The sequence below is a fragment of the Pelophylax lessonae genome (genome assembly GCF_965119305.1).
Source record: "Pelophylax lessonae genome assembly, chromosome: 5".
NCBI lineage: Eukaryota > Metazoa > Chordata > Amphibia > Anura > Ranidae > Pelophylax > Pelophylax lessonae.
Genome location: NC_138772.1, coordinates 129,722,888 through 129,746,445, shown reverse-complemented (window position 1 = coordinate 129,746,445; position 23,558 = coordinate 129,722,888). Strand labels below are relative to the sequence as shown.

General features: G+C 42.2%; 1 protein-coding gene across 2 annotated transcripts in view; it reads left to right on the top strand.

Moving 5' to 3' along the window:
- Positions 1–23,558, top strand: part of IGF2BP3 (insulin like growth factor 2 mRNA binding protein 3) — a 165,509-nt gene that overhangs the window by 124,145 nt on the left and 17,806 nt on the right. For both annotated transcript variants that reach the window (XM_082259698.1, XM_082259699.1), the window contains 7 exons: positions 4,125–4,176; positions 4,263–4,326; positions 9,742–10,053; positions 11,002–11,136; positions 14,461–14,583; positions 14,668–14,803; positions 21,047–21,178. In XM_082259698.1, coding sequence (XP_082115824.1) covers positions 4,125–4,176; positions 4,263–4,326; positions 9,742–10,053; positions 11,002–11,136; positions 14,461–14,583; positions 14,668–14,803; positions 21,047–21,178 — 954 coding nt within the window. The remainder of the gene's footprint in view (positions 1–4,124; positions 4,177–4,262; positions 4,327–9,741; positions 10,054–11,001; positions 11,137–14,460; positions 14,584–14,667; positions 14,804–21,046; positions 21,179–23,558) is intronic.

Below are 23,558 nucleotides of genomic sequence, written 5' to 3'. Positions count from 1 at the left end.
ATGGAGTGGCGTAGCCAGTCTCCAGACCTTATTCCTATTGAAAATTTATGGAGGGAGCTGAATCTCAAGTTGCCAAGCCACAGCCAATAAACCTTAAGGATTTAGAGAAGATCTGTAAAAAAGAGTGGACCTAATACCCTCCTAAAATGTGTGCAAACCTGGTCACTAACTACACAACCAACAAGGGTTTCTCTACCAAGTAGTAAGTCATGTTTTGCTTGGGTATCAAATACTTTATTTCACTTCCTGAACTGCAACTTTAATTTATAGCATTTGTTTTGTGTGTTTTTTTTTTTTTTTGTTTTTGGTTTTTTTTTTTATGGATTTTTGGTTGATATTCTGTCTCTATCATTTAACCGGTTGCCGACCGCCGCACGACTATATACTGCGGCGGTCAGCCCCGGCCAGGCAGAGTGACGTAGGGGTACGTCACGCGCCTGTCACTGACTTGCGAGCCAATTGCGGACGGGCGCGGGCCCACCGAGGCGCACGCCCGCTGGCTCGTTCACTGACAAGTCAGTGCGTGTGACCGGCGGACCCGATCGTCCGCCGGTCACTCACGATCGCTCCGGTGAAGGGAGAAAGTCAGGCGGCTTATGTAAACAAGCTGCCTGTCGTTCTCTCTGGTGTAAAAATGAAGATCAGACGGTTCTACTATGTAGGACCGTTGATCTTTGTTTTTACACCAATAGCCATGTCCCTTTACAGTTAGAAACACTCCCCTAGGACACACTTAACCCCTCCCTCTCCAATACAGTTAACCCCTTCCCTGCCAGTGTCATTTTTGCAGTAACAGTGCATATGTATAGCACTGATTACTGCAGTAATGTCACTGGTAACCCCAAAAGTGGCAAAAATGTCAGTCAAGGGTCCGATCTGTCCGCCGCAATGTCGCAGTACCGCAAAAAAAATCGCAGATCGCCGCCATTACTCGTTTAAAAAAAAAAAACACCAAAAATGACAAAAATCTTTCCCTTTGTTTAGTAAACATAACTTTTGCGCAAACCAATCAAAATACGCTTTTTGGGATTTTATTTTTTTTTTTTTTTACCAAACATATGTAGCATAAAACAAATTGGCCAAAAATGTTAAATTTAGATTTTTACATTTTTTTTTTGGGGGAATTTCATATAAAAAAAATGTGAAAAATATTATTTTTGCAAAATTTACGCTCTTTTTTTGTTTATAGCGCATGATCAAAAGATCGCACAGGTGATCAAATACCACCAAAAGAAAGCTCTGTTTGTGGGAAAAAAAGGACGTCAAATTCGTTTAGGTACAGCGTTGCACGACCGCGCAATGGTCCGTTAAAGTCACGCAGTAAAAAAATCGCAAAATACCCCCTGGTCTTTTAGCAGCCAAATCCTCCGGGGCTTAAGTGGTTAAAATACACATTTGATAAAAATTATAGACCCTTCATTTCTTTGAGTGGGCAAACTTACAAAATCTGCAGGGGATCAAATACTTTTTTCCCCCACTGTCATAAGAGCATTATTTCCACCCGTTCACACCAAAACGAGCTGCGTAAATTGCATTCCGTGCGCGTTTCCCGCACAGCTTTCAGAACTCGCTGCAGTTGCGATGTGCATCAGCTGTCAGTGTTAAAGGTACCGACACCGTCCATTTGCCTGCTCTGCACTACATGGTACAGAAGTACCATGCAGTCTGGTTGCAATGCATTTTTTAAAGTAGTGCATGCACTACTTTTGCTGCATTCCAGTGCAAAAGTGGTGCAGTGCAAAATCGCCACACATGAATCGCAGAGAAATGCGCAGGGCGTTTCTGTGCAACGTCTGGTGTGGACCGGTTGTAGGACAAAAAGTGTTGAGGACTACAGTACACTTTACCCTCCATCTTCATAACATACGGGAAGGTTTCATGTAGAAAAATAAATCGGGCAGTGCATATTATATGGTTTTAGTTTTTCGTGCAGCATTGTTGGCTTACTAAAGAAGTTTGAACACTAACTGGAAGATCTGGAAGGATTAAACGTGTTTTTGTTTTTTTAAAATTGGAACAGGTATATCAAAAACTTTTAATGGTATTTTAACAGACTAAAAGGAAGCAAATAAGAGACATTTATTGAGAGGGGTATCTTGTACACTTGCATAACCCAAGGATGAGATATCATTCCTAACAACCAGGTTGACCTCCAGCTCAGTGCCCTGACTGATTCAGGCTGATCTCTGGTTGTAATAACTGCTCATAGTTGAAAATAGTCATAGGGTATTTGGGCTGGAGTTTAGCCTCGTACACACGCAACGATTATCAGCCGACTGATCGGCCGTCTTTTGTCCAGTGTTGTTGTGTTGGTTGAAATGTGCTCTAGACTGCACACGAATTTTCTCGGCCAACAACAACCAACTTCAGAAGTGATGTCATGTGCTGGTTTACTTTCCGTGTGTTTTTTTTTCTTCTCTGAGCATGCCCAGTCTTGCTCATCTGATTTTTGTCTGCCGAAATCTGAACTGACTGACGGAAAATCGGCCGTTCTGTTGACGGCCAACAAAAATTTTATAGCCTGCACACCAGATTTTATTCGGCCAAAAAGTCGGAGTCGGTTGTCGAAAGCATCATACTAACAAGCCGAAAATCGGCCGATCGGACGTTGGCCGAAAATTCACGGCCAACTATCGATGCGTGTGTACGAGGCATTAGTCTATGTATGGTTTGGCTAAAAACCTATTGCAAAAATGTGGAACAAACCAAACGCAGCAGATGAGCGATTAGCCTCTGAGTATTTAGAATAGTCAGCCTGATGAAAAGCACCTCTGATTGGATTCTGTGGTTAATGGCACACAGCTGCTGTGTAAGGGCCCTGAATATGGTATGCTCAGATATATACATTATAAATAAATAGTATTTGACTTGGATTGCAGCTCCTGATCATCTTCTCTGCCTCCCAAGATCTCTATAGTAAATTCTGCTATGGCCACTAGATATTTCAATTTTATGTGAAATGCTGTGCAAACCTTTGCACTGGATTAGTGTTAAGCACCTAGCTGCTGGTTGATCCTTTTCATACAATGCACAAAGAAGGCAAGGTCAGCCACTCCTGCCATAGGCCTTGAGAGCTTCCAGTCATGTGCGTTCTAAGCTTTCCTTCGCCTCACAGATACAAAATTCACCATGTTCCCAAACTATGACGCCATAAAACAAGCAACTTGTCATATGATCCTTTTGTAAAAAGAGAATTTCCTTTGAAGGCTGTAGGCATCTCAGACCAGAGCTGAAATGTATTTAGGCCCCCAAATCAAGGTGAAGCTAATATTTTGTATATGATCTCATTGTTCTGTCTGCAGCAAGATGCATTTTTTTCATTATCCTCTGAAATGTAGTTCCTGTGTGGGTATTAGATTACCATGTCTTCATTGCCCCCCCCCCCCCCCCCTTTACCACCAGAGAACTCCTTTGTTCTGTATTTAGGGAATCCTGCGCTAATCGCTTTCCTTTTTGGCAAAGAAGTTTCCGTCTCTTGCTCAGCCCCTGTCCTCCCCTAGTCTCCGTTTTCACATTTAAGGGCAGCTGCAGCCTTGTAGTTGGTAGTAAAACCCCAGCACTTGGTAGCTATCCAATAGGAACGAGGCATGTGGAATGTGAAGAAGTCTATCCCATGTGCAGCCTTCCCATCCCCCTTTCTGAAATGTATAGATCCATACATCCTCTAGGCACAAAGGCCTTAAGCCAATGTGTTTTAGAAATGGGAAGTAATTTGATATCTTGTGTGCAGCCATTTTTTTACTATAGGAACAAATATATGTGAGCTATTTCTATTCATGCCATTTTTTTTTTCTTTATCTGCCCAACAAGGAAGATGGATCTCCTCCCCAGCCTCCTGACAAATTACTCAGCAGCGTTGTTGCTTTTCATTACATTCTTTGTGTTTCAGTTTGATTGTACCAATATTAGTAAGACTAGAGATAAAGCATGAACATAATTACGCTTTTATTGATTGGTGAAGGCAGCCATGCATATCTAGTTGCATTGAGATCTTATAAATCAATTTATGTGACAAGCTACATTTACTTATAGTCATTAAAAATGGATGCATCTCTTTTCAGCAACATAGGGTAATATATGAAGTTTGCTGTGTAGTCTTTAACTTGTATTCTTTCATTCTTTAGGTTCTGGACAGCCTTTTAGCCCAATATGGAACAGTGGAAAACTGTGAGCAAGGTATAAATGGCGTGAGCAATAAACTTGATTAACAATATATTGGAGGGGTGCTCTTTTTTTATTCTCCTTTCTCTTTACATCCACAGTGAACACTGACACGGAGACTGCAGTAGTGAATGTAACATATGCCAATAAAGAACACGCTAGACAGTAAGACCTTCCTCTACCCTATTTTCTTCTTTATCTAATGCTCTCTCTCAATCTCTCCTCGGTCTATTTTCCTCTCTTGTGTCTGTCTGATGTGTTTTTATACTTGACTACATTATGAGAATTTTAATTTCCTCATATTACCACCACTTCGAAATAAATATATATATATATATATATATATATATATATATATATAATATATTTTTTTTTTTAGTATAGACCTAAAGGGGTTTTTTATTCCTCAAACTAAATACTGTAGTACAAAATCTGGAGCAGTTCTGCATAGAAACCAATCCGCTTCTGTGTTTTTTTTGTCAAAGCCTTATTGAACAAGTTAAAATTAGAAGCGGATTGGCTACCATGCACAGCTGCACCAGATTTTGTACTTTCATGTTTTAGTAAATCAACCCCAAAAGGTCATTCATTCTCAGTTTGGTGAAGCATGGTGATAATTCCACTTTCACTGCCAGGAGATTGGCTCTGATCGGTTTTTGGAAGGAAGCACCCCATATAGAAAGCAATGCTGTGCTGTCAAACTAACTCTCTGGGACCCATAGGTTTTAAATTAAGCCTGCCTGTACCACTGCACTAAACCTAAAGTGACTTTAAAAAGACAAGTTCACCTTTCTATAAATAAATGCCCCTTTTTTTGCAGGTAAAAAAATGTGCTTTTATTATTTTATTTTTTTTCTAGGAGCCTGGTGCAATTTCAGGCTCCTGCAGACTGTGTAGCGGTCTTCCTGCTCCTTGTACGGGCAGGCAGTTACTGAATGACAGGAAGAATGAAAAAAACTACTAGAGTGCCTACCAGCGCCCTGGTAGGTTGTAGTTCTCAATGAACTGTCAGCCGCAAAGGCTGTCAGTACTTGAAGCTCATTCATTCACAGAACTCTGTGAATGAATGATGTGGTTGTGTAGGCTTACCAGCCCTCTGTCACAATTAGAAGGGAGATTAGGGAGGGGCTACAGGAGCAGGAACAGGTTATATGTTCCATCCTAAAAGTGGGTGGAACCTGTAACTAGTTTCCAAAGGTGAACTTATCCTTTAAAGCTCGTTCACAATACCACATTGCAGAAGCAAACCTTAAAGTGATTGTAAAAGCAGAAGGTCTTTATCTTAATGCATTCTAGGCATTAAGATAAAAAGCCTTCTGTGTGCAGCTGCCCCCCTAGTACTTATCTGAGCTCCCTCCCTATCCAACAATGTCCACGATTGCCTCAGCCTACCGGGACTCTCCCTCCTGATTGGCGGAGACACAGCAGCGGCGCCATTGGCTCCCACTGCTGTCGATCAAACTCAGCCAATCAGAAAAGAGAGGGGGCAGGGCGGAACAACAGCTCAAAGTATGAATAGATGTGCGAAGCTTCAGCAAGGTTCGGGTGCCCCGTAGTAAGCTGCTTGCTGTGGAGGCACTCAACAGGAGGCAGGGGTCAGAAGCTCCAGCCAAGGACCCGAGAAGAGGAGGATCGGGGCTGCCCTGTGCAAAACCAACTGCACAGAGCAGGTAAGTATAACATGTTTGTTATTTTAATAGAAAAAAATAGAGACTTTACAATCACTTTAAGGCTAGGTTCAGACCTATGCATGTGGGTGCGGGAATCACATCTGTTCCCGCAGCCAAATCACGCTGCTTTTAAGAGATGCATGGGGGTGGCATTCATTATGAAAGGCACCCCAACACAACTCAGCAAGCAGGGCGTTTGCTGGTGCAGGAACTCCAGAGAAATTGCATGGTCAAAAGGACCATGCGATTTACCTGCGGCCGTTTTTGAAAAGGTTTTTTTTTTTTTTTTTTTGAAACGCGGGCATTTGAATAGGCTGCCGTGCCCGCTCCGACAAGATCTACGCGAAAGTGTGAACCTAGGATAGAAGTGTTTAGTTTGCAATGCCATCTCTACACCCTTCCAGAATGCATTTGTGTATTGCAAAAAAATAAATAAAACACAGCATGTTTGTTAGAAGTAAAATGTGGCCAAATATTTCAAATGGGTTTAACGCATAAAAATGCATACATTGCAGCACACTGTGCCCTTGCCACTTTTCATACTCCCCTCTTCTGTGCGGAGATGCTCTATACCGAAGACTAGCCTTTCGGAGCTGAAATATAGCCTTGCCAGAATCTCAGCACCAGGATATCTAGTGGACCTTTTTACAACTTAGAGACCAGTCTTGAGAAAAATAGCCATTCGCATCAGTAGAAGAAATACTTCATAGTCTAGCTGCAGAACGCTTATACAAATCCTTCATAAATATTTCCCTAGAGTACTGTGAACAATGGATGAATTTCCAGCTTCTTTCACAAACCTGTTCATTTAACAAGTTCAACAAGATTTCAGCTTACTGTAGTCAGATCCTTAAGGACAGATTGTGAATGCTATCTATACTTTATGCAGGGTCACCGCACTTTTGTGTTCTTGACACTGGCTCGTGACCAGCTAAAAGCCTGGAAATCCAGCACTATTTGTGTCACTTCAAAAGTTTTGTAAAACCCTTTGCACTCTGATGTGAAGTACAGTTATAACAAATACTTTTAAAATCCTACATTTGCATGTGCAAAAGGAATCGTAAATTCCTTACGTTATAGTGTCTAATGTTTCATTAAAGTGAAGCGGTCATGCAGCATCTGTTCCATTATAATGAGTGTTGTGCCACCTTGTGGTAAACATAGGTTTTTGTTTGCAGGATACAAATAGCTCTGGGTTTGCTGTAATCCACGCGCAGAAGGTCTTGTGAATCGTACAGCTATTACCAAGCTGTCCATATAAATGCATGCTTGAAAATGACCTGCAGCAATGGCACACAAAAAAAATTAACTCATAATTTAAGACAAATATGTATCCCACAGAAAAATTGGCAGAACTGCTGCTGTTTCCAGCAACAGTTATTAAAAATTATGACTTTATTACGATACACCAGTGATGGCAAACCTTTTTGAACCTGAGTGCCCAAACTGCAACACAAAACCTGCCTGAGTGCCCTAAGTCTGCTATTCTGGAGACCCTTTTTCTTTTTTCTGGAGACACAACCTCCTGTTAATCTAGAGACACAGCTGATGTATATGTCAGTATAGCCATCCCTCAGTACAGACCCCCTCTCCACGAAGTATAAACCCCCGTCCCTCAGTGCAGACCTCTCCTCCATGAAGTACAGACCCCTGTCTCCACTAATTATAGACCTCAGTCCAGACCCCCCATCCCTCAGTCCAGACCCCTCCTCCACGAAGTACAGACCCCTGTCTCCACTAATTATAGACCTCAGTCCAGACCCCCCATCCCTCAGTCCAGACCTCTCCTCCACGAAGTACAGACCCCTGTTTCCACTAATTATAGACCTCAGTCCAGACCCCCCATCCCTCAGTCCAGACCCCTCCTCCACGAAGTACAGACCCCTGTTTCCACTAATTGTAGACCTCAGTCCAGACCCCCCTCTCCACTAAGTATAGACCCTCCATCCCTCAGTCCAGACCCCTCCTCCACGAAGTACAGACCCCTGTTTCCACTAATTATAGACCTCAGTCCAGACCCCTCCTCCACAAAGTACAGACCCCTGTTTCCTTTAATTATAGACCTCAGTCCAGACCCCCCTCTCCACGAAGTATAGACCCCCCATCCCTCATTCCAGACCCCTCTTCCACAAAGTATAGACCCTCTCCACTAAGTACAGACCCCTCCCCCCCCCACCACCAACACCACGAAGTAAAGACTCCCTCTTCCTCCTGCAGTACACACACCTCTCTACTTGTGCTAGTAGGGTGCTGGGGGAGTCCGTCATGTGTTAGGGGGGCATTTTTTAGAGAGGAGAGGACTTTTGCTAGTAGAGAGGTTTGTGGGCACTTTGGGAAGTGAGAGGGCTGTGGGGTGATTAGATTTCAAAACCAACCCCCACTTCTAGCATAGGTCCTTTCTCCTCCCAAAGTTCCCCCAGCACACATCCTCTTAACCCCACTCACAATCGCTCCTGTCATTTTGACTTGGGCCCCTCTCCTGGTCACTCTGTCCCTCTCCTGTGTCCATCCACAATAAAATAAACTTGGTACAGACCTCATATCAGCGCGGGTATCCTTCCTTCCGGGCTTGTAGGTGTGCAGAGCCAGGGAGGGGGAGGAGCCTTAGGTTCCCAGCCACTCTGCGAGACAGCAGGGACAGCCCGCGGCAGATGCTGCATCCAACCCAGCAGCAGCGCTTCGTCTCGTCCACGCCCACTCCAGACAAATCACCCCTGACCCCAAAGCCCTGTGGGAGATGTAGTTCTATGGGGGGGTGCAGTGTTGACAAGATACACCTCGTACAGGATGGCTGGCTCTGCGTGCCAGCTGTGGCACGTGTGCCATGGGTTCACCATCACTGGCATATACATATTTTTGTCATAAACACATTTTTTATTTTGCTGTAAGACTACAGGATGTTTAAATACCCCACACTTGAAATGTGAAAGTTAGTTTACACAGCATGATGCTGCGTCCTTTGGTGCAATAGAGAGGCATTCTAAAATTGGGGTCAAAGTTTGTGATCTATTAGGCCATGAGTCTTGTTATGCAACTGGAAACTGATGTGATAAAAAAAAGTTATTTAAAGAGAAACTCCACTTTTGTTGAGAAAAAAAAAAAAAAAAAAAAACATTCCCCTCTGGGTGATGTACATTTGCAGGGATTTTGTTGCAGATTCCTACCTTTTTGTTCTGAAGAAATCCCTGTCTGTGCCCATGTGCAGTTTCAATTATCAACCAGCTGCTGCACCTGCAGGGCTCTAATGAGGAAAATTGCAGGGTCTGCATCCCTTTAGATGTGATTTCCTATTGGGGAGTATCACACCAAAAATGACATTTTAGGCGCAGGGGATGCCAGAATTCTGACTTGTATCTTAGTGCAGACTTTAAGGAAAATCTGTGAGCCAATCACACAAGGAGGAAATTACATATCCGGGGGGCGTTATGTACACATTCTGTGTACAGAACACCTCCAGGTAGCCATATTGCATTTTACAGAAAACTACAGAGCTGCAGATTGAAAAGGAAAGGTAATTTTTATTAACCTTCAATTATAATATGACTTGTGTCACAATTGTATTATTATTTTTTTATTTGGCATTTCTTATCACCACAAAAGTGGAGTTACTCTTTAAATTGTACATGTCTCACTTAAACAGGAAAACATAAATAATAAATAGATACAACAGTAACCATTTCATCTCATTCTGTGTGCTCCTGAAGGCCATGAGCATTATAGATGGCCACCACTTATGAGACGAAAAACTATATATATATATATATATATATATATATATATATAAATTGCATGTGTATCACTTAAACAGTTGCACATATTTAGGTTTTATTTCCTCTTAGTGTGTGAGGTAATGTGTATGTCTATAAATGTCTCAAAATGTCTATTTTATGTTGTTTCTTCCAAAAACTAGGGGGCTTGAAAAATTAAACGGATATCAGCTCGAAAATTATTCCCTTAAAGTGACTTATATTCCTGATGAGATGGCAGCCCAACAACCACCCACCCAGCAGCTACAGCCTCAGTCGCAGCAGCAGCATCCTCAAGGGAGACGTGGCTTTGGTCAAAGAGGACCACCTAGGCAAGGTTCTCCTGGGGCTGCTGCAAGACCTAAACCCCAGTCCGAGGTCCCACTGCGTATGCTGGTTCCTACACAGTTTGTAGGAGCCATTATTGGAAAGGAGGGTGCCACAATCCGAAACATAACTAAGCAGACTCAGTCAAAGTAAGTTTAGTTTGATCAACTGCATATTTGTTTGTAACCGATTCCTCTCATTTTGCAAATGAAAGATATTGCAGGTGACAAAAATTTACAAGTACAGATCTTTAAACCCTGGGATGTTCTTAGGAATTGGGCACAGTTATGTATATCCAGTGTGGCTCATCTGCACTCTGATGTGAAGACCCCCCTAGGGCTTTGAACGTTTGATTGCCAAACGGCAGCAGTACCAGGTATACAAATAATGTATTGAGCATTTGGCTAAATATTTATGGTGCACCTCAATGGATTGTCAAAATACGTTTTGCCTATTGAATAGGACTAAGTTAATGCTTTACTTTTTGTTGCATTGCATTATTACCTTCTTTGGGAAGCCTAAAACACTTAGTGATGCCATCTATTTTACCGAAGCGTTGGGTATTAGTGGCCACCTAGCTCTGGTGTGTGTAAGCTTGAGAATGGTTAGCAGTTTTTGTGTGCTGAATCTTGGGATCATGAAACCCAGACAGGCCATCTGGCAACTATGGCACCTCTAACAGTATAGCAGTTAGAATTGGTGCCAATACATAGTCTTGTTTTACAGGGACTGTTTATACAGCATATGATCGGAGAAATTTCCCACACAAATGCTTTCTTCAGGTTTTCCAAACATGAAAAGGATATATAAAGATAAAATCTATTCAGCAGATAACTGGAGGATTTGAACCTCTTGTCTCATAAGTTAGGGCTCTGCAGCACCCCAACCCCATTACTGACATGTCTTAGTTAATTTAGACTTTACATACCTAGGTCTTTGTAAACCGATGGAGGTGCATGTATATTGCCTATAGATCTACAGATGTAGTTGTACAGATTGCTTTCAATGCAGTCCTCTTCCATTATTTTTAGTTGTTTAGTGAAGTCAAAAACCGATCTAATTTTTAAACTTTAATCTGTGACTTTTTTTTCTCTCAGAATTGATATTCACCGTAAAGAAAATGCTGGAGCTGCAGAGAAACCTATTACTATTCACTCAACTCCCGAAGGCTGTTCAACAGCTTGTAAAATAATTATGGAAATCATGCAGAAGGAAGCTCAGGATACCAAATTGTAAGTGAAGAGCATGAGGTGTAAATTGACAAAGTAGTGTGGTGTGCTGACTGTTGCACTGTAAGTTGGCAGCAGAAGACCTGTGTCAAACATACTCTGAAGTATTCATTTTGTTTAATGGGTTACTGCTTGATGTGTAAATAGTATGTAAGCTTTTAATGCCGCCTTGTATTCTATAGATGACTTCCACCATTCTGTGACATCTACAACCAGTAATACACAACACAACATGTCCTAGCAAAAGTAGGATAATGTCCATTCCATTGCTAAGCATATATGTGGGGTTAGAGTTGTACCATTGGAACTTTAAGCCACCTTTATAGTGTGTGTGTGTATGGGTGTTAATTTTATTAGTTTGTTAGTAAAAAAAAAAAAAAAAAAAAAGGATGGGGGGTAATTTATCTGCTTGAAAATCTAAAACTGCTACCCTAAGGCCAGGGCCCATGGTCCTTCCATGATCCAGGCCAAGGTAGAGGGCTACAACAACAGCTGCCAGCTCAGTAAATGAAGTTGTAGTCACCTACACAAATTATTTAAATTTAAAATAGGGTGAGTTTTGTGTAGCATGTCTGTATTTTCCCCCCACCTGTAAATGAATCATCAGTCAAAACTGTGTTGGCAGGATCCACTTTGTTGGCTGCAAATAACCTAAAGGTTTGGAAGATAAAATATGCCATCTTCTAGATGCTTATACTGATGCTATGTTTTGCATTATACACTGGCAACTAAAGCTGCCCGTAGATGGGTCATTTTTTTCCCATCAGCCAGAGAGCTGAAAAAAAAGTGGATTCTCCCATCCACACAAGCGAGGTGGATGGAGAAATTCTCCCTGCGGTCCTGTATACTAACAGTCGTTAGCCTGGAAGAGACATGTAGCCAGTGAAATCCTAAAAGCCTGAACTCTTTTCCTGCTTACTGCCCTCAGAATACACTGATCTGCACTGCAGCTGCTGACCCAAATAGAATTTTCCAACATTCCCGTTCAACAGAATTCGCTCGTTCAAATTTTGTCGAGCTAGAATGGTTATAGGTGCATCAAAATTTGGCCAGATTTCACCTTCTACATGCTTTTTCCAGGCTAGCCACTTGCAAGATAGTGCAGCCAGGATCAGGATGATGACCAAGCCTGCACCTTTTGAACATGACATATGCTCTATGCAGTGGCACCCCAATTATGTCTACCCTCCCAATTTGGCTTTAAATTAGAAAGATACAAGTAAAAAAAGAAAAATAAACGGAGTATATCGGACTGTGCAGGCCAGAAAAAGGAGCGTACAAAAATTTGATGAAATGTAAAGGTTTATATCAAGCCTAAAAATCAAACAAAGGTGCTAGCATATCCATTTGTATAAAAAAAAAAAAAAACCCCATAAAGCAGTTGCATTGAAAATTGTAACCCAATGATGAGCACTGTATATGTTGGGTCTTCAAATGCCGATGCGTTTCACCATTTGCTTCATCAGGGCTGCAAAGACCACATAAAACTCATCTATGGAGATAAACGCCATAATTTACAATATAGGTATATATAATATATATAGGTACATTGATATAATTCAATTCCATACGAATCCTTTGTTAAGACTGGTGTCAGACACAACAGGACCCGCCTCCAATGGCAACTGCACACACACACACACTCCCTGCACGGGCACTGGGGCCACAAAGAGAGACTTCAAACGACGGACAACCACCCTGGAATATTAAAGTAATTTCTGTCATGTAGTCTACCATATGGATATATAGTCCTGTGAAAAGGCATTTACTGTTCAACAGCTCTCCCATACTGTCATCTAGTTGATCAGAATCCAAAGCCATGTCATTGGTGTGACTGTATATGGGTAAGTATAGCCGAACAGAAGAAGGGATTTCCTATATTAGAGGTAGGTATCAGATCTTGGAAATTACCAGAAAAAGACCATGAAATATGTAGCAGATAGGTTCATATTTATTCAACTTGGCACATATGACATGTGTCCTGTACATAAGACATCAAAATTACCTTTCAAAGCTGTCTGTTTCCACCCATATGCTAGATTAAAGTCTCTGAAACAAATCCTGAGCAATCTCGCTATTATGTCTCTCAAGGGGTCTGCAAGCACTGGCAGTCATCAACCGATTTTATGTATAGGTCAGTTAATCCAAACTCAGATGTACACACACAAGAATAAATGACAGTGTAAGACCATTTCACAGGAATCCCTTGATACAGCATACAACCAACCCGTCTTTTATTGTCCTATCTTATCCAGTATGTGGTTGTCCCCAGCCTGATAGCAGATACCGCTAGGTCTCCCTTTAAGCCCCCTGTGCCCAACTAATCGTGTCCCTGTGGACGCATTACGTGGTGGCTTCCCTCGGCAGGGGGAACGACCCTGCCACGTTTCCTCCATGCATTGGGCAGAGCGGTCAGCGTCATCGGATGTCGGGGGCCTGACCGCATACCCGATGATACTGCTCACGTCATCGATCACATGATCAACTAGATGGGGCGGAGCCCCAGGCACCTGCCTGCCCCCACATTGGCCCTATCCCCAACATGTACCAGAGGCATGAGGACATGGTGACCGAGTCCAACGGTGCAAAGTGGCTATGGACTTGCTGCCCTACAGGACTGGGGTAGTCCAACAGGTACTGTGAACAAAGAAGGGCGCACCGGCCTAGCGCATTATCCTCAATATAGGCTTTATTAATAGAACATTGTTTGAGTAGTCATTTTTATGTTCTATTAATAAAGCCCATATTGAGGATAATGCACTAGGCCGGTACGCCGTTCTTTGTTCATTGGGATATTGTGTTATGACAAGTGCACCCGCTGCTGTCAGAATACATTGATCAGTGGCTGCAGCGGATTGCCTGCAGCTACTGATCGAGGAAAATTTTTCAACATGTCCTTTCGATAGAAGTTGATCAAACTTTTGTTGAGTGGAGACAGCCACACACTGATCTAAATAAATCTTATGGACTCAAGGTTTGCTTTTTCTTTATTTTTATTTTCATTCTTCTGTTTTATGCATAATTCATTCATTGTATGTATATTAATTTAGCGCAGCATAACCTTTTACTTTTATATATGCACGATTTTGTATGTCAAATTGTAGTGCTGGCAGCTTGTTTTTCATTTTATAAATAGCACAGTGTTTGTTATATAATTCTAAATCTGGGCCCTGCTGAACCCACTGAATTTCGATCATTGGCCAGTTTAAGTCAAAGACTCAAAGTATTATTAATCAGTCAGTTTGAAAACCAGGCAGTTGGTGTATTTGTATGCTTTTATGGTTCAAGCTCCTGGTTGTCCTAACTTAGGTAATCTTGTGTTTCCAGCACTGAAGAGATTCCCTTAAAAATTTTAGCACATAACAACTTCGTTGGCCGTCTCATCGGCAAAGAAGGGAGAAACCTGAAGAAAATTGAGCAGGATACAGACACAAAAATCACGATTTCTCCGTAAGTTTGGGAAGACTAGCCTGGTGTTGTATGCTTGGTATAAGCTATGTCAGACAATTAACATTTTCTTTTTGATGGCCCTAGACTGCAGGACTTGACACTATATAATCCTGAGCGGACTATTACAGTAAAAGGCAGCATTGAGGCATGTGCCAAAGCCGAGGAAGAAATAATGAAAAAAATCAGGGAGTCCTACGAAAATGATATTGCAGCTATGAATGTAAGTGATTGTTCAGCACGTTCCTATAACATTGTACAGAATTTAGCATGAAGCTTGAGCGGAAATGACCCAACATGAATGGAATGATGCTGCAGATTCTCGCGGACCTTCTAGAGCGCTAATCTTAGGGCAGCAATATTCTTTAACTCTTCAGCCTCTCTTGCTATGCTTTGTGGCAGTAATGTTAGTTTAAAAACAAATGACTTCATCATTCCTATCACTGTGTGCTTTCCCTTTGCTCAGTCAAACATAGCTTGTCACAAACATTTTGGAAACTGCTAATTGTTTGCAGCTCTTGCAAGAACTCCTACCGATGCATTTTGGATTTTGAATCTCTTAAATGTGCATAGAAAAAATAAGTTTAAAAAGAAATTACAAACTGGAAAGTCATAAACTTGTCACAACTAAGATGGTCTGGGCGTTGCCCTATTTATTAGGGTGATGCAAAGTGCAGCAATTTGCAGTCAATAAACTAAATCTTTTTTTTTTTTTTTAAGCTACAGTAAACTGTGGTTTGATTAGTTGCTGAAGGGTGCTGGGTTTTGCCTTTTGATAAATGACATCGGTTGTAACACTTTTGCTATTTTGTGGTTAATTTTATACAGACTCATAACATACGTAACATATCTAGTCATTTAAGCTAACCTTACAGTAGAAAGCAAGGTCCGCTGATTACATTAGGCCTCACTTCCCCTTTACAAACCAGTGTGTGACAGAAGTAAAGAAAAAAAGCACCTGTGGGGGTAAAAAGGTTGTCAAAAATACAACCTTACTTCTGACTTTTACCTGCAGCGTCTAGGTGGGGGTGACGACATTCCTCCGGCAAGGGCCTGTAAACAAGTATGATCTATATTTTGTGAATTTTGGGATAATTGGCATTGCCTGGGATCTTGCTGGAAGGATAGTGATAACGCCCTCTGCAATGAGGAAGTTGGGGGGGATAAGGTACACTATATTGTAAAAATATTGTGAGACCTGCCTTTACACACACATGAACTTTAATGTCATCCCAGTCTTAGTCCGTAGGGTTTAATATTGAGTTGGCCCACCCTTTGCAACTATAACAGGTTCAACTCTTCTGGGAAGGCTGTCCACAAGGTTTAGGAGTGTGTCTTTATAGGCCTTGCCTTATGCACTGGTGAGCAGTCATGTTGGAACAGGAAGAGGCCATCCCAAGACTGTTCCCACAAAGTTGGGAGAATGGAATTGTCCAAAATATCTTGGTATGCTGACACCTTAAGAGTTCCCTTCACTGGAACGAAGAGGCCGAGGCCAAGCCCAACCCCTTAAGAACACCCCATAACATAATCGCCCTCCCTCCCCCTCCACCAAATGATTTGGACCAGTGCACAAAGCAAGGTCCATAAAGACATGGTTGAGCGAGTTTGAGGTGGAGGAACTTGACTGGCCTGCACAGAGTCCTGACCTCAACCCGATAGAACACCTTTGTGATAAATTAGTGACTGCGAGCCAGGCCTTCTCTCATCCAACATCAGTGCCTGACCTCACACGATCGCTTCTGGAAGAATGGTCAAACATTCCCATAGACACACTCCTAAACCTTGTGGACAGCCTTTCCAGAAGAGTTGAAGCTGTTAAAGCTGCAAAGGGTTAGCCAACTCAATATTGAACCCTACAGACTAAGACTGGGATGCCATTAAAGTTCATGTGCATGTAAAGGCAGGCATTCCAATACTTTTGACAATATAGTGGTATATTTACTAACATTTTTCCTTTTACTATCGTACTGCAATTTTTAAAGAGGAAGGGAGGCCTGATGCAACCCTAGGGTCACACTTCTGCATTTTGTGTAGGCCACGTTTGCACGGGCACAGCAGCCCATTTAAATGAATGGGCTGCTATGCCTGTGTTTCCGCAAAAAAAGGTGCATGCCTCAAAATGGCAGCCCTGCGCATCTCCTAACATCAGCACAATTTGGATACAATATATATTGTAATGTATATATTACACAGTATTCACAAAAGTGAGTACACTCCCCACATTTTTGGGAAAAAATTGATTATATCTTTTCATGTGACAACACTGAACATATTATACTTTGCTACAATGTAAAGTAGTGAGTGTACAGCTCGTATAACAGTGTAAATTTGCTGTCCCCTCAAAATAACTCAACACACACCCATTAATGTCTAAACCACTGGCAACAAAAGTGAATACACCCCCAAGTGTAAATGTACAAATTGGGCCCAATTAGCCATTTTCCCTTCCCAGTGTCATGTGACTGTTTAGTGTTACGAGGTCTCATGTGTAAATGGGGAGCAGGTGTGTTAAATTTGGTGTTATCCCTCTCACTCTCTCATACTGGTCACTGGAAGTTCAACATGGTACCTCATGGCAAAGAACTCTTAAGGCTCCGAAAAAAGAGTTGTTGCTCTACATAAGGATGGCATAGGCCAGTGATGGCGAACCTTGGCACCCAGATGTTTTGGAACTACATTTCCCATCATGCTCATGCCCTCTGCAGTGTAGTTGAGCATCATAGGAAATGTTCCAAAACATCTGGGGTGCCAAGGTTTGCCACCACTGGCCTAGGCTATAAGAAGATTGTCAAGACCCTGAAACTGAGCTGCAGCACGGTGGCCAAGAGGTTTAAAAGGACAGGTTCCACTCAGAACAGGCCTCGCCATGGTCTACAAAACAAGATGAATGCACGTGCTCAGTGTCATATCCAGAGATTGACTTTGGGAAATAGACGTATGAGTGCTGCCAGCATTGCGGCAGAGGTTGAAGGGGTTGGGGGGGGGGGGCGGTCAGCCTGTTAGTGCTCAGACCGTACACCGCACACTGGATCAAATTGGTCTGCATGGCTGGTGTCCCAGAAGGAAGCCTCTGCTAAACATGATGCACAAGAAAGCCCGCAAACAGTTTGCTGAAGACAAGCAGACTAAGGACATGGATTACTGGAACCATGTCCTGTGGTCTGATGAGACCAAGATAAACTTATTTGGTTCAGATGGTGTCAAGCGTGTGTTGCAGCAACCAGGTGAGGAGTACAAAGACTGCCTATAGTCAAGCATGGTGGTGGGAGTGTCATGGCCTGGGGCTGCATGAGTGTTGCCGGCACTGGGGAGCTACAGTTCATTGAGGGAACAATTAATGCCAACATGTACTGTGACATACTGAAGCAAAGCATGATCCCCTCCCTTCAGAGACTGGTCCGCAGGACAGTATTCCAACGTGATAACGACCCCAAACACACCTTCAAGGCGACCACTGCCTTGCTAAAGAGACTTAGGGTAAAGGTGATAGACTGGCCAAGCACATCTCCAGACCTAAACCCTATTAAGCATCTGTGGGGCATCTTCAAATGGAAGGTGGAGGAGCACAAGGTCTCTAACATCCACCAGCTCCATGATGTGGTCATGGAGGAGTGGAAGAGGACTCCAGTGGTAACCTGTGAAGCTCTGGTGAACTCCATGCCCAAGTGGGTTAAGAGAGTGCTGGAAAAGAATGGTGGCCACACAAAATATTTATACTTTGGGCCCAATTTGGACATTTTCACTTAGGGGTGTACTCACTTTTGTTTCCGGGAGTTTAGACATTAATGGCTGTATGTTGTTATTTTGAGGGACAGCACTTTTACACTGTAGTGAAGTGTCATTTCTTCAGTGTTGTCACATGAAAAGATATAATAAAATATTTACAAAAATGTAAGGGGTGCACCCTTGAGAGATAGTGTGTGTGTGTGTGTGTGTGTGTGTGTGTGTGTGTGTGTGTGTGTGTGTGTATATATACACACACACACACACACACACACACACACAGTATATAGCTATAGGTAAAGGCTGCCATTACGGACTTTTGCCTTCTGAAAATGTTGTGTTCACCATCCAAATTCAATACTTTCCTTTACTGTCCTGGAACAAGTAAGATGAGGACAACAGACTTTAAGATTTGCATAATTGTTTAGCCTTGAAGGGAAAGCTGTACCAATTGATAAACTTTGGGTAAATCAGCCCCCCCCCCCTAAACTAAATACAGCTCCCCAGCTGCTTTACTTACCTTTGTTCCAGAGCTGCATGCAGCCTCCTCAAGTGTTTACAATTTATTCTGACAAAAGTCCTTTTCAGTGCTGACTGTGCTTGTCCATTTGTCCATTTGGCCACTATTGACTAAAATGTGTTGAGACTACAGGTCCTCGGTATATGGCTGAAGTCAATGGGGATTCTGTACCAAAGCATGGCCAATGCTGAAAGCTTTTTTCGTCCGAACAGGCTGTAAACACCGAAGGAAGTTGCGGCAACCTGTAAGAGAAACACACAATGAGCTAGTATGCATCGCATACTAGCTCATTATGCAATACTTACCTTAGAACGAGCCCTGCCGTGCAGCCGCTTACCTCTATGACGGGCGACATGTCGTCGCCCGTCTTCTGGGATCGCGGCATCCGGCCATCTGATTAGCCGGAGCCGCGGTGACGTCACTCCCGCACATGCGCGCGTGAGCCGACACTCACGACACGGGTCTCTGAAGAAACGGCACCAGCGGCCGTTCCTTCAGAACGCATGCGCCAGTGACGTCACTGGCTGCATGAAAGGTAAATATCTCCTAAACGGTACATGTTTAGGAGATATTTACAGTACCTATAGGTAAGCCTTATCATAGGCTTACCTATAGGTTAAAGTGTCAGGGGAGGGTTTACTTTAAATAAGTTAGTGATGGGGAGTGCCGTTTCTTTGGGTGGGAGGGGGTGCATTTGACGAAGGATGACCTAAAGGTATGCCTGTCCTTTTTAAAAAGGTTACATTCCAAAGAAGTACAGAAAAGAATGATGCAGATCAGGTCCAGGAATTTGAGTATTTCATCCAGTACTAGTAAGGACTAGATGTTTTTTGTTGGGGTGATCTTGTCATTCTTTGATGGTCCCCAGGACCTTATGTTCCTGGGCACAATCTGTTTTAAAGGGACATTTAGGGTGAGTGGGTTAGCCCTTTGGAGGTTGGACAGAACATGTGACTTATGGCCTCGGATACCTGAAAGATCTGTGTGCATTGCCCATAACAGGCAGAGTTCTCTTTATTCATTGCAAACAGACAAGCCCTCTTTCAGGGACTAACTGAATAATTAGGACTTATGTAAACAATGTAGATTAATGGATAAATTCACTTTAAAAATGGTAGAGTAAAACAAGGTAAAACAAATGTGCATTTATTATTTTTTGTTGCAGAAGCCTGTAAAGCATTGCACCAGTAATCAGCAGATCTCTGGGGCCTTGCAGGTCTTGTAGAATTTCATATTAAGCCATGTATTTCATATTCATATTTGCAAATGTTATTAATATAATTATCAATTAAGATTATTATTATTAATCTTATAGTAGTAGTGGTGTTATCACTATTATTACTAATTCAATATTAAAGCAATAGTTATTAGTCTTTAGTAGTGTACACTATATTTCATTATATAGAAAATATGAATTTCTAAAAGTTGAACTCTAGGTGACCTCTCTGCCTTATACTTTTTTTTTTTTTTTTTTTTTAAGACCGTCACAAGTTTACTGGGTGAAAGTTTACTAGAATAAAGTTCATACAGTTCCAGACAATTTCCGACATCTGTGTCTGAACTGATTGATGTATGTTTTGACAACCAATCATATTGTACCATATGTAATTCTATGGTCAAAAAGCTTGCCTGCTTTTCTTCCTTTGAACAAATAGTTAATTTGTTCCCAGCTGCAACTGATAATAAAACCTCCTGTTTTTTTGGAAATGTATTGCCTGATCGTTTGTTACTTTTCCACATCAGTCTTCTGCAGATCTGTCAGTGTATCAGCTTGCCGGTACCTCGTATGAGGAAGCCTATACATTCTAGCAGAAAGACTCAGTGAACTACCACAGCGCTCATAGCGCCGTGGTAGTTACTTGAAAACTACAAGCAGACAGCTGCAAAGGCTGACAAGCCTTGTAGTTTTCCATTCACAGAGGACTGTGACTGTGTGACACGGTCACATCTTTTTTTGAATTGTGGCAGCAGACATGGAGAGAAGATCACCTTTGACATGTAACCTTTGGATGCGTGATAAACGTGTAGTTGGCACAACTCAGCCCATAAGATAGAGTACACTAGGCCCCCAAGAGGTTCTGTAATGTACTTGGCAGTGATTGTTACATATACAAATGTCTTGTTTTAGGCTGACCAAATCGGAGTCTATAATTAGCTGCTGTCTTGTTGTAAAGCATTTATATTCTGTTTTAAACTAATATAGCCATTTCCCCCCTACAGCTACAAGCTCACTTGATCCCTGGATTAAACCTGAACGCATTGGGTCTCTTTCCACCTTCTTCTTCCGGCATGCCACCTCCATCTGTTGGAGTGTCTTCACCGACCACCTCTGCTGCTTATCCACCATTTGGGGTAAGGACTGAGAAATTACTGGGTCAGACAGAATACTGCCAACAGGCCTTGGTCTGCTTTAAAAGCAAACACATTAAGCTCGTAGTTTTATAAAGGGAAATATAATCTACCTGAAAAAAAATTGTAATAGCTACATTATCAGCCAGCAGGTGTGTACCTAATGAAGTCATTGTAAAGGATTTTTTTTTTCTAATGTAACAAACCTTTTATACTTGCCTGCTTTGTGCAATGGTTTTGCACAGAGCAGACTGATGTTCCATTTCTGTGGTCCACTGCCGACGCGCCTGGTCACTCAGAGAGGGCTGTTCTTCAATTTTGGTCCAGCATGTAAGACAGACGACTTCTTTTGTGGTCTCTTTAGAAAACCAATGCATTGTGAATTAATTGTTTTACTAGTTTCCTTCTAGAGCAATAATTTTTTGACACTTTGCACACATGCTTAAATCTTGATTTTTTTTTTTTTTTTTTTTTATGTATTTATATTCCAAATGTGCCTCAAAACTGCATGCCTCGCATTATAGTGAAAAATAATGTTACCCAAAATTATCAATGGTCACTGGTTGAAATGCCTTTTCTAGCGCATCATTTTACGTGCACATGTGAACATGTGCACGCTGTGCCGTGTTTGCATTTGCAAATGTGTAAGGCAGTGGAGTTTTTTTTTTTTTTGTTTTTTTTTTGTTTTTTTTTTTTTGTTTTTTTTTTATAAATTGTATTTTTCTTAATGGACCCCCTAATTTCACCCCTGCCCTCCACTGCAGCTAACCAAGCACAGATCATGCACAGCAGCCAGGGAATGACTGCTCCAAATCTGGAATAGTTTATAGATAAGTGCTTCCAGCTTCATTGACAGCAGATGAGATTGGGGAACCGTTGGGGGGGGGGGGGGGGGGTTGGGTGCCACACTGCTCGCACTGTAAAAAGTGATCTGGTGGTTCTACAGCTGCCTGGATCACTTTTTACATGACAATTGTGAGTCGGCAGAAGAAAACAAATACAAGCCTTGAGCTTGATTTAAACTCTTTACGCTCTGGACTAGAGATAGACCGATATGTTTTTTTCAGGTCCGATATTTTGTACATTTTAGAGTTTTGAAATCTAAAGACAATTCTTGACACAAATCTGGTATTGAACATGTTAATCTTTGTTAACATTTTTAACACGAAAGGCTCGTTCTTCACACCTTACCTGCATGAAAATTGATAGGAAAACCGCACAGCTTTCACTTGCAGGTACATCAGTTTCACATGTGAATGAACGAGTCCTAGAAGAGCAGACACCTGTGAAAAATAAAGTGCTGGGAAAATAATAACTAAAGGCTTCCCAAAACAAAATTTACATAAACTGCTGCAGTAGTGCACTCACTTATATAAATAAAAACCCTATTCAGCGCTGAACTTTTCTCTACACCGTATAAAGATATGCAGCTGAACACTCAAGGGCAATCGCTAAAAACCTCCATGAAAAATAAAATAAAAGTGCAGCGCAATCATAAGGAAATACATATAACAGCAGCAATTGATGATGTATCCAAGTCCACTTGTATGGAGACAAATCTCCAATACATCATAAAGCAGAAATGTAAGACTCCAGTCTGTAAAGTGCAAAGTGATAGAGACAGTCCTTTCGTGGGTATTTTAGAAGCAGGAACCAAGTGCTGATAGCGAATTCATGCAATAAATAGTTTTTGGCGGGTGGCTGGCTGGTACAGGGCCTGTGGGTGTGAGTGGCTGGCTGGCATCGGGCTGCTGTGGGTGGGTGTATGGCTGTGTTATACACTCCTGAGTGACTACCGACTCAAGACGAGGCTGTCCAAGGCAAGGGAGGTGCCCTAAGAAGGCAGAAGGTTAGGCCCAGTGCGCGGTGGCGCGTGCGCAACATACGCAATGACGTCACAACAATATCGGTAATACTGGCAAGTTCCGAGGCCGATACTGATATATCGGGAAAAGTGAATATCAGCCCTCCCATAATCGGCTTTGCCAATAATCGGTCGATCCCTACTCTGGACTACGTTATCTGTCCACAGAGGGGATGTGGTTAATGGTTTTATACATACTTTAAAATTATAAAAAAGTATTTTAAAGTGGGTGTAAACCCACTTTAAAGACTTTTACCTATAGGTAAGCCTATATTAAGGCTTACCTATAGGTGCTATAAAGATCTCCTAAACATGCCCCATTTAGGAGATATTAACAGTACATGCAGCCGATGGCGTCATCGGCGCATGCACTCTGAAGGGACGGCCACCCGTGCCTTTCCTTCCGAGCCCTGTGCCGTAAATGATGGCTCCCACGCGCATGCACGGGAGTGATGTAATCGTGCCTCCGGCCAATCAGATGGCTAGAGGACGGGAACCAGGACGGCCGAACATGTCGAC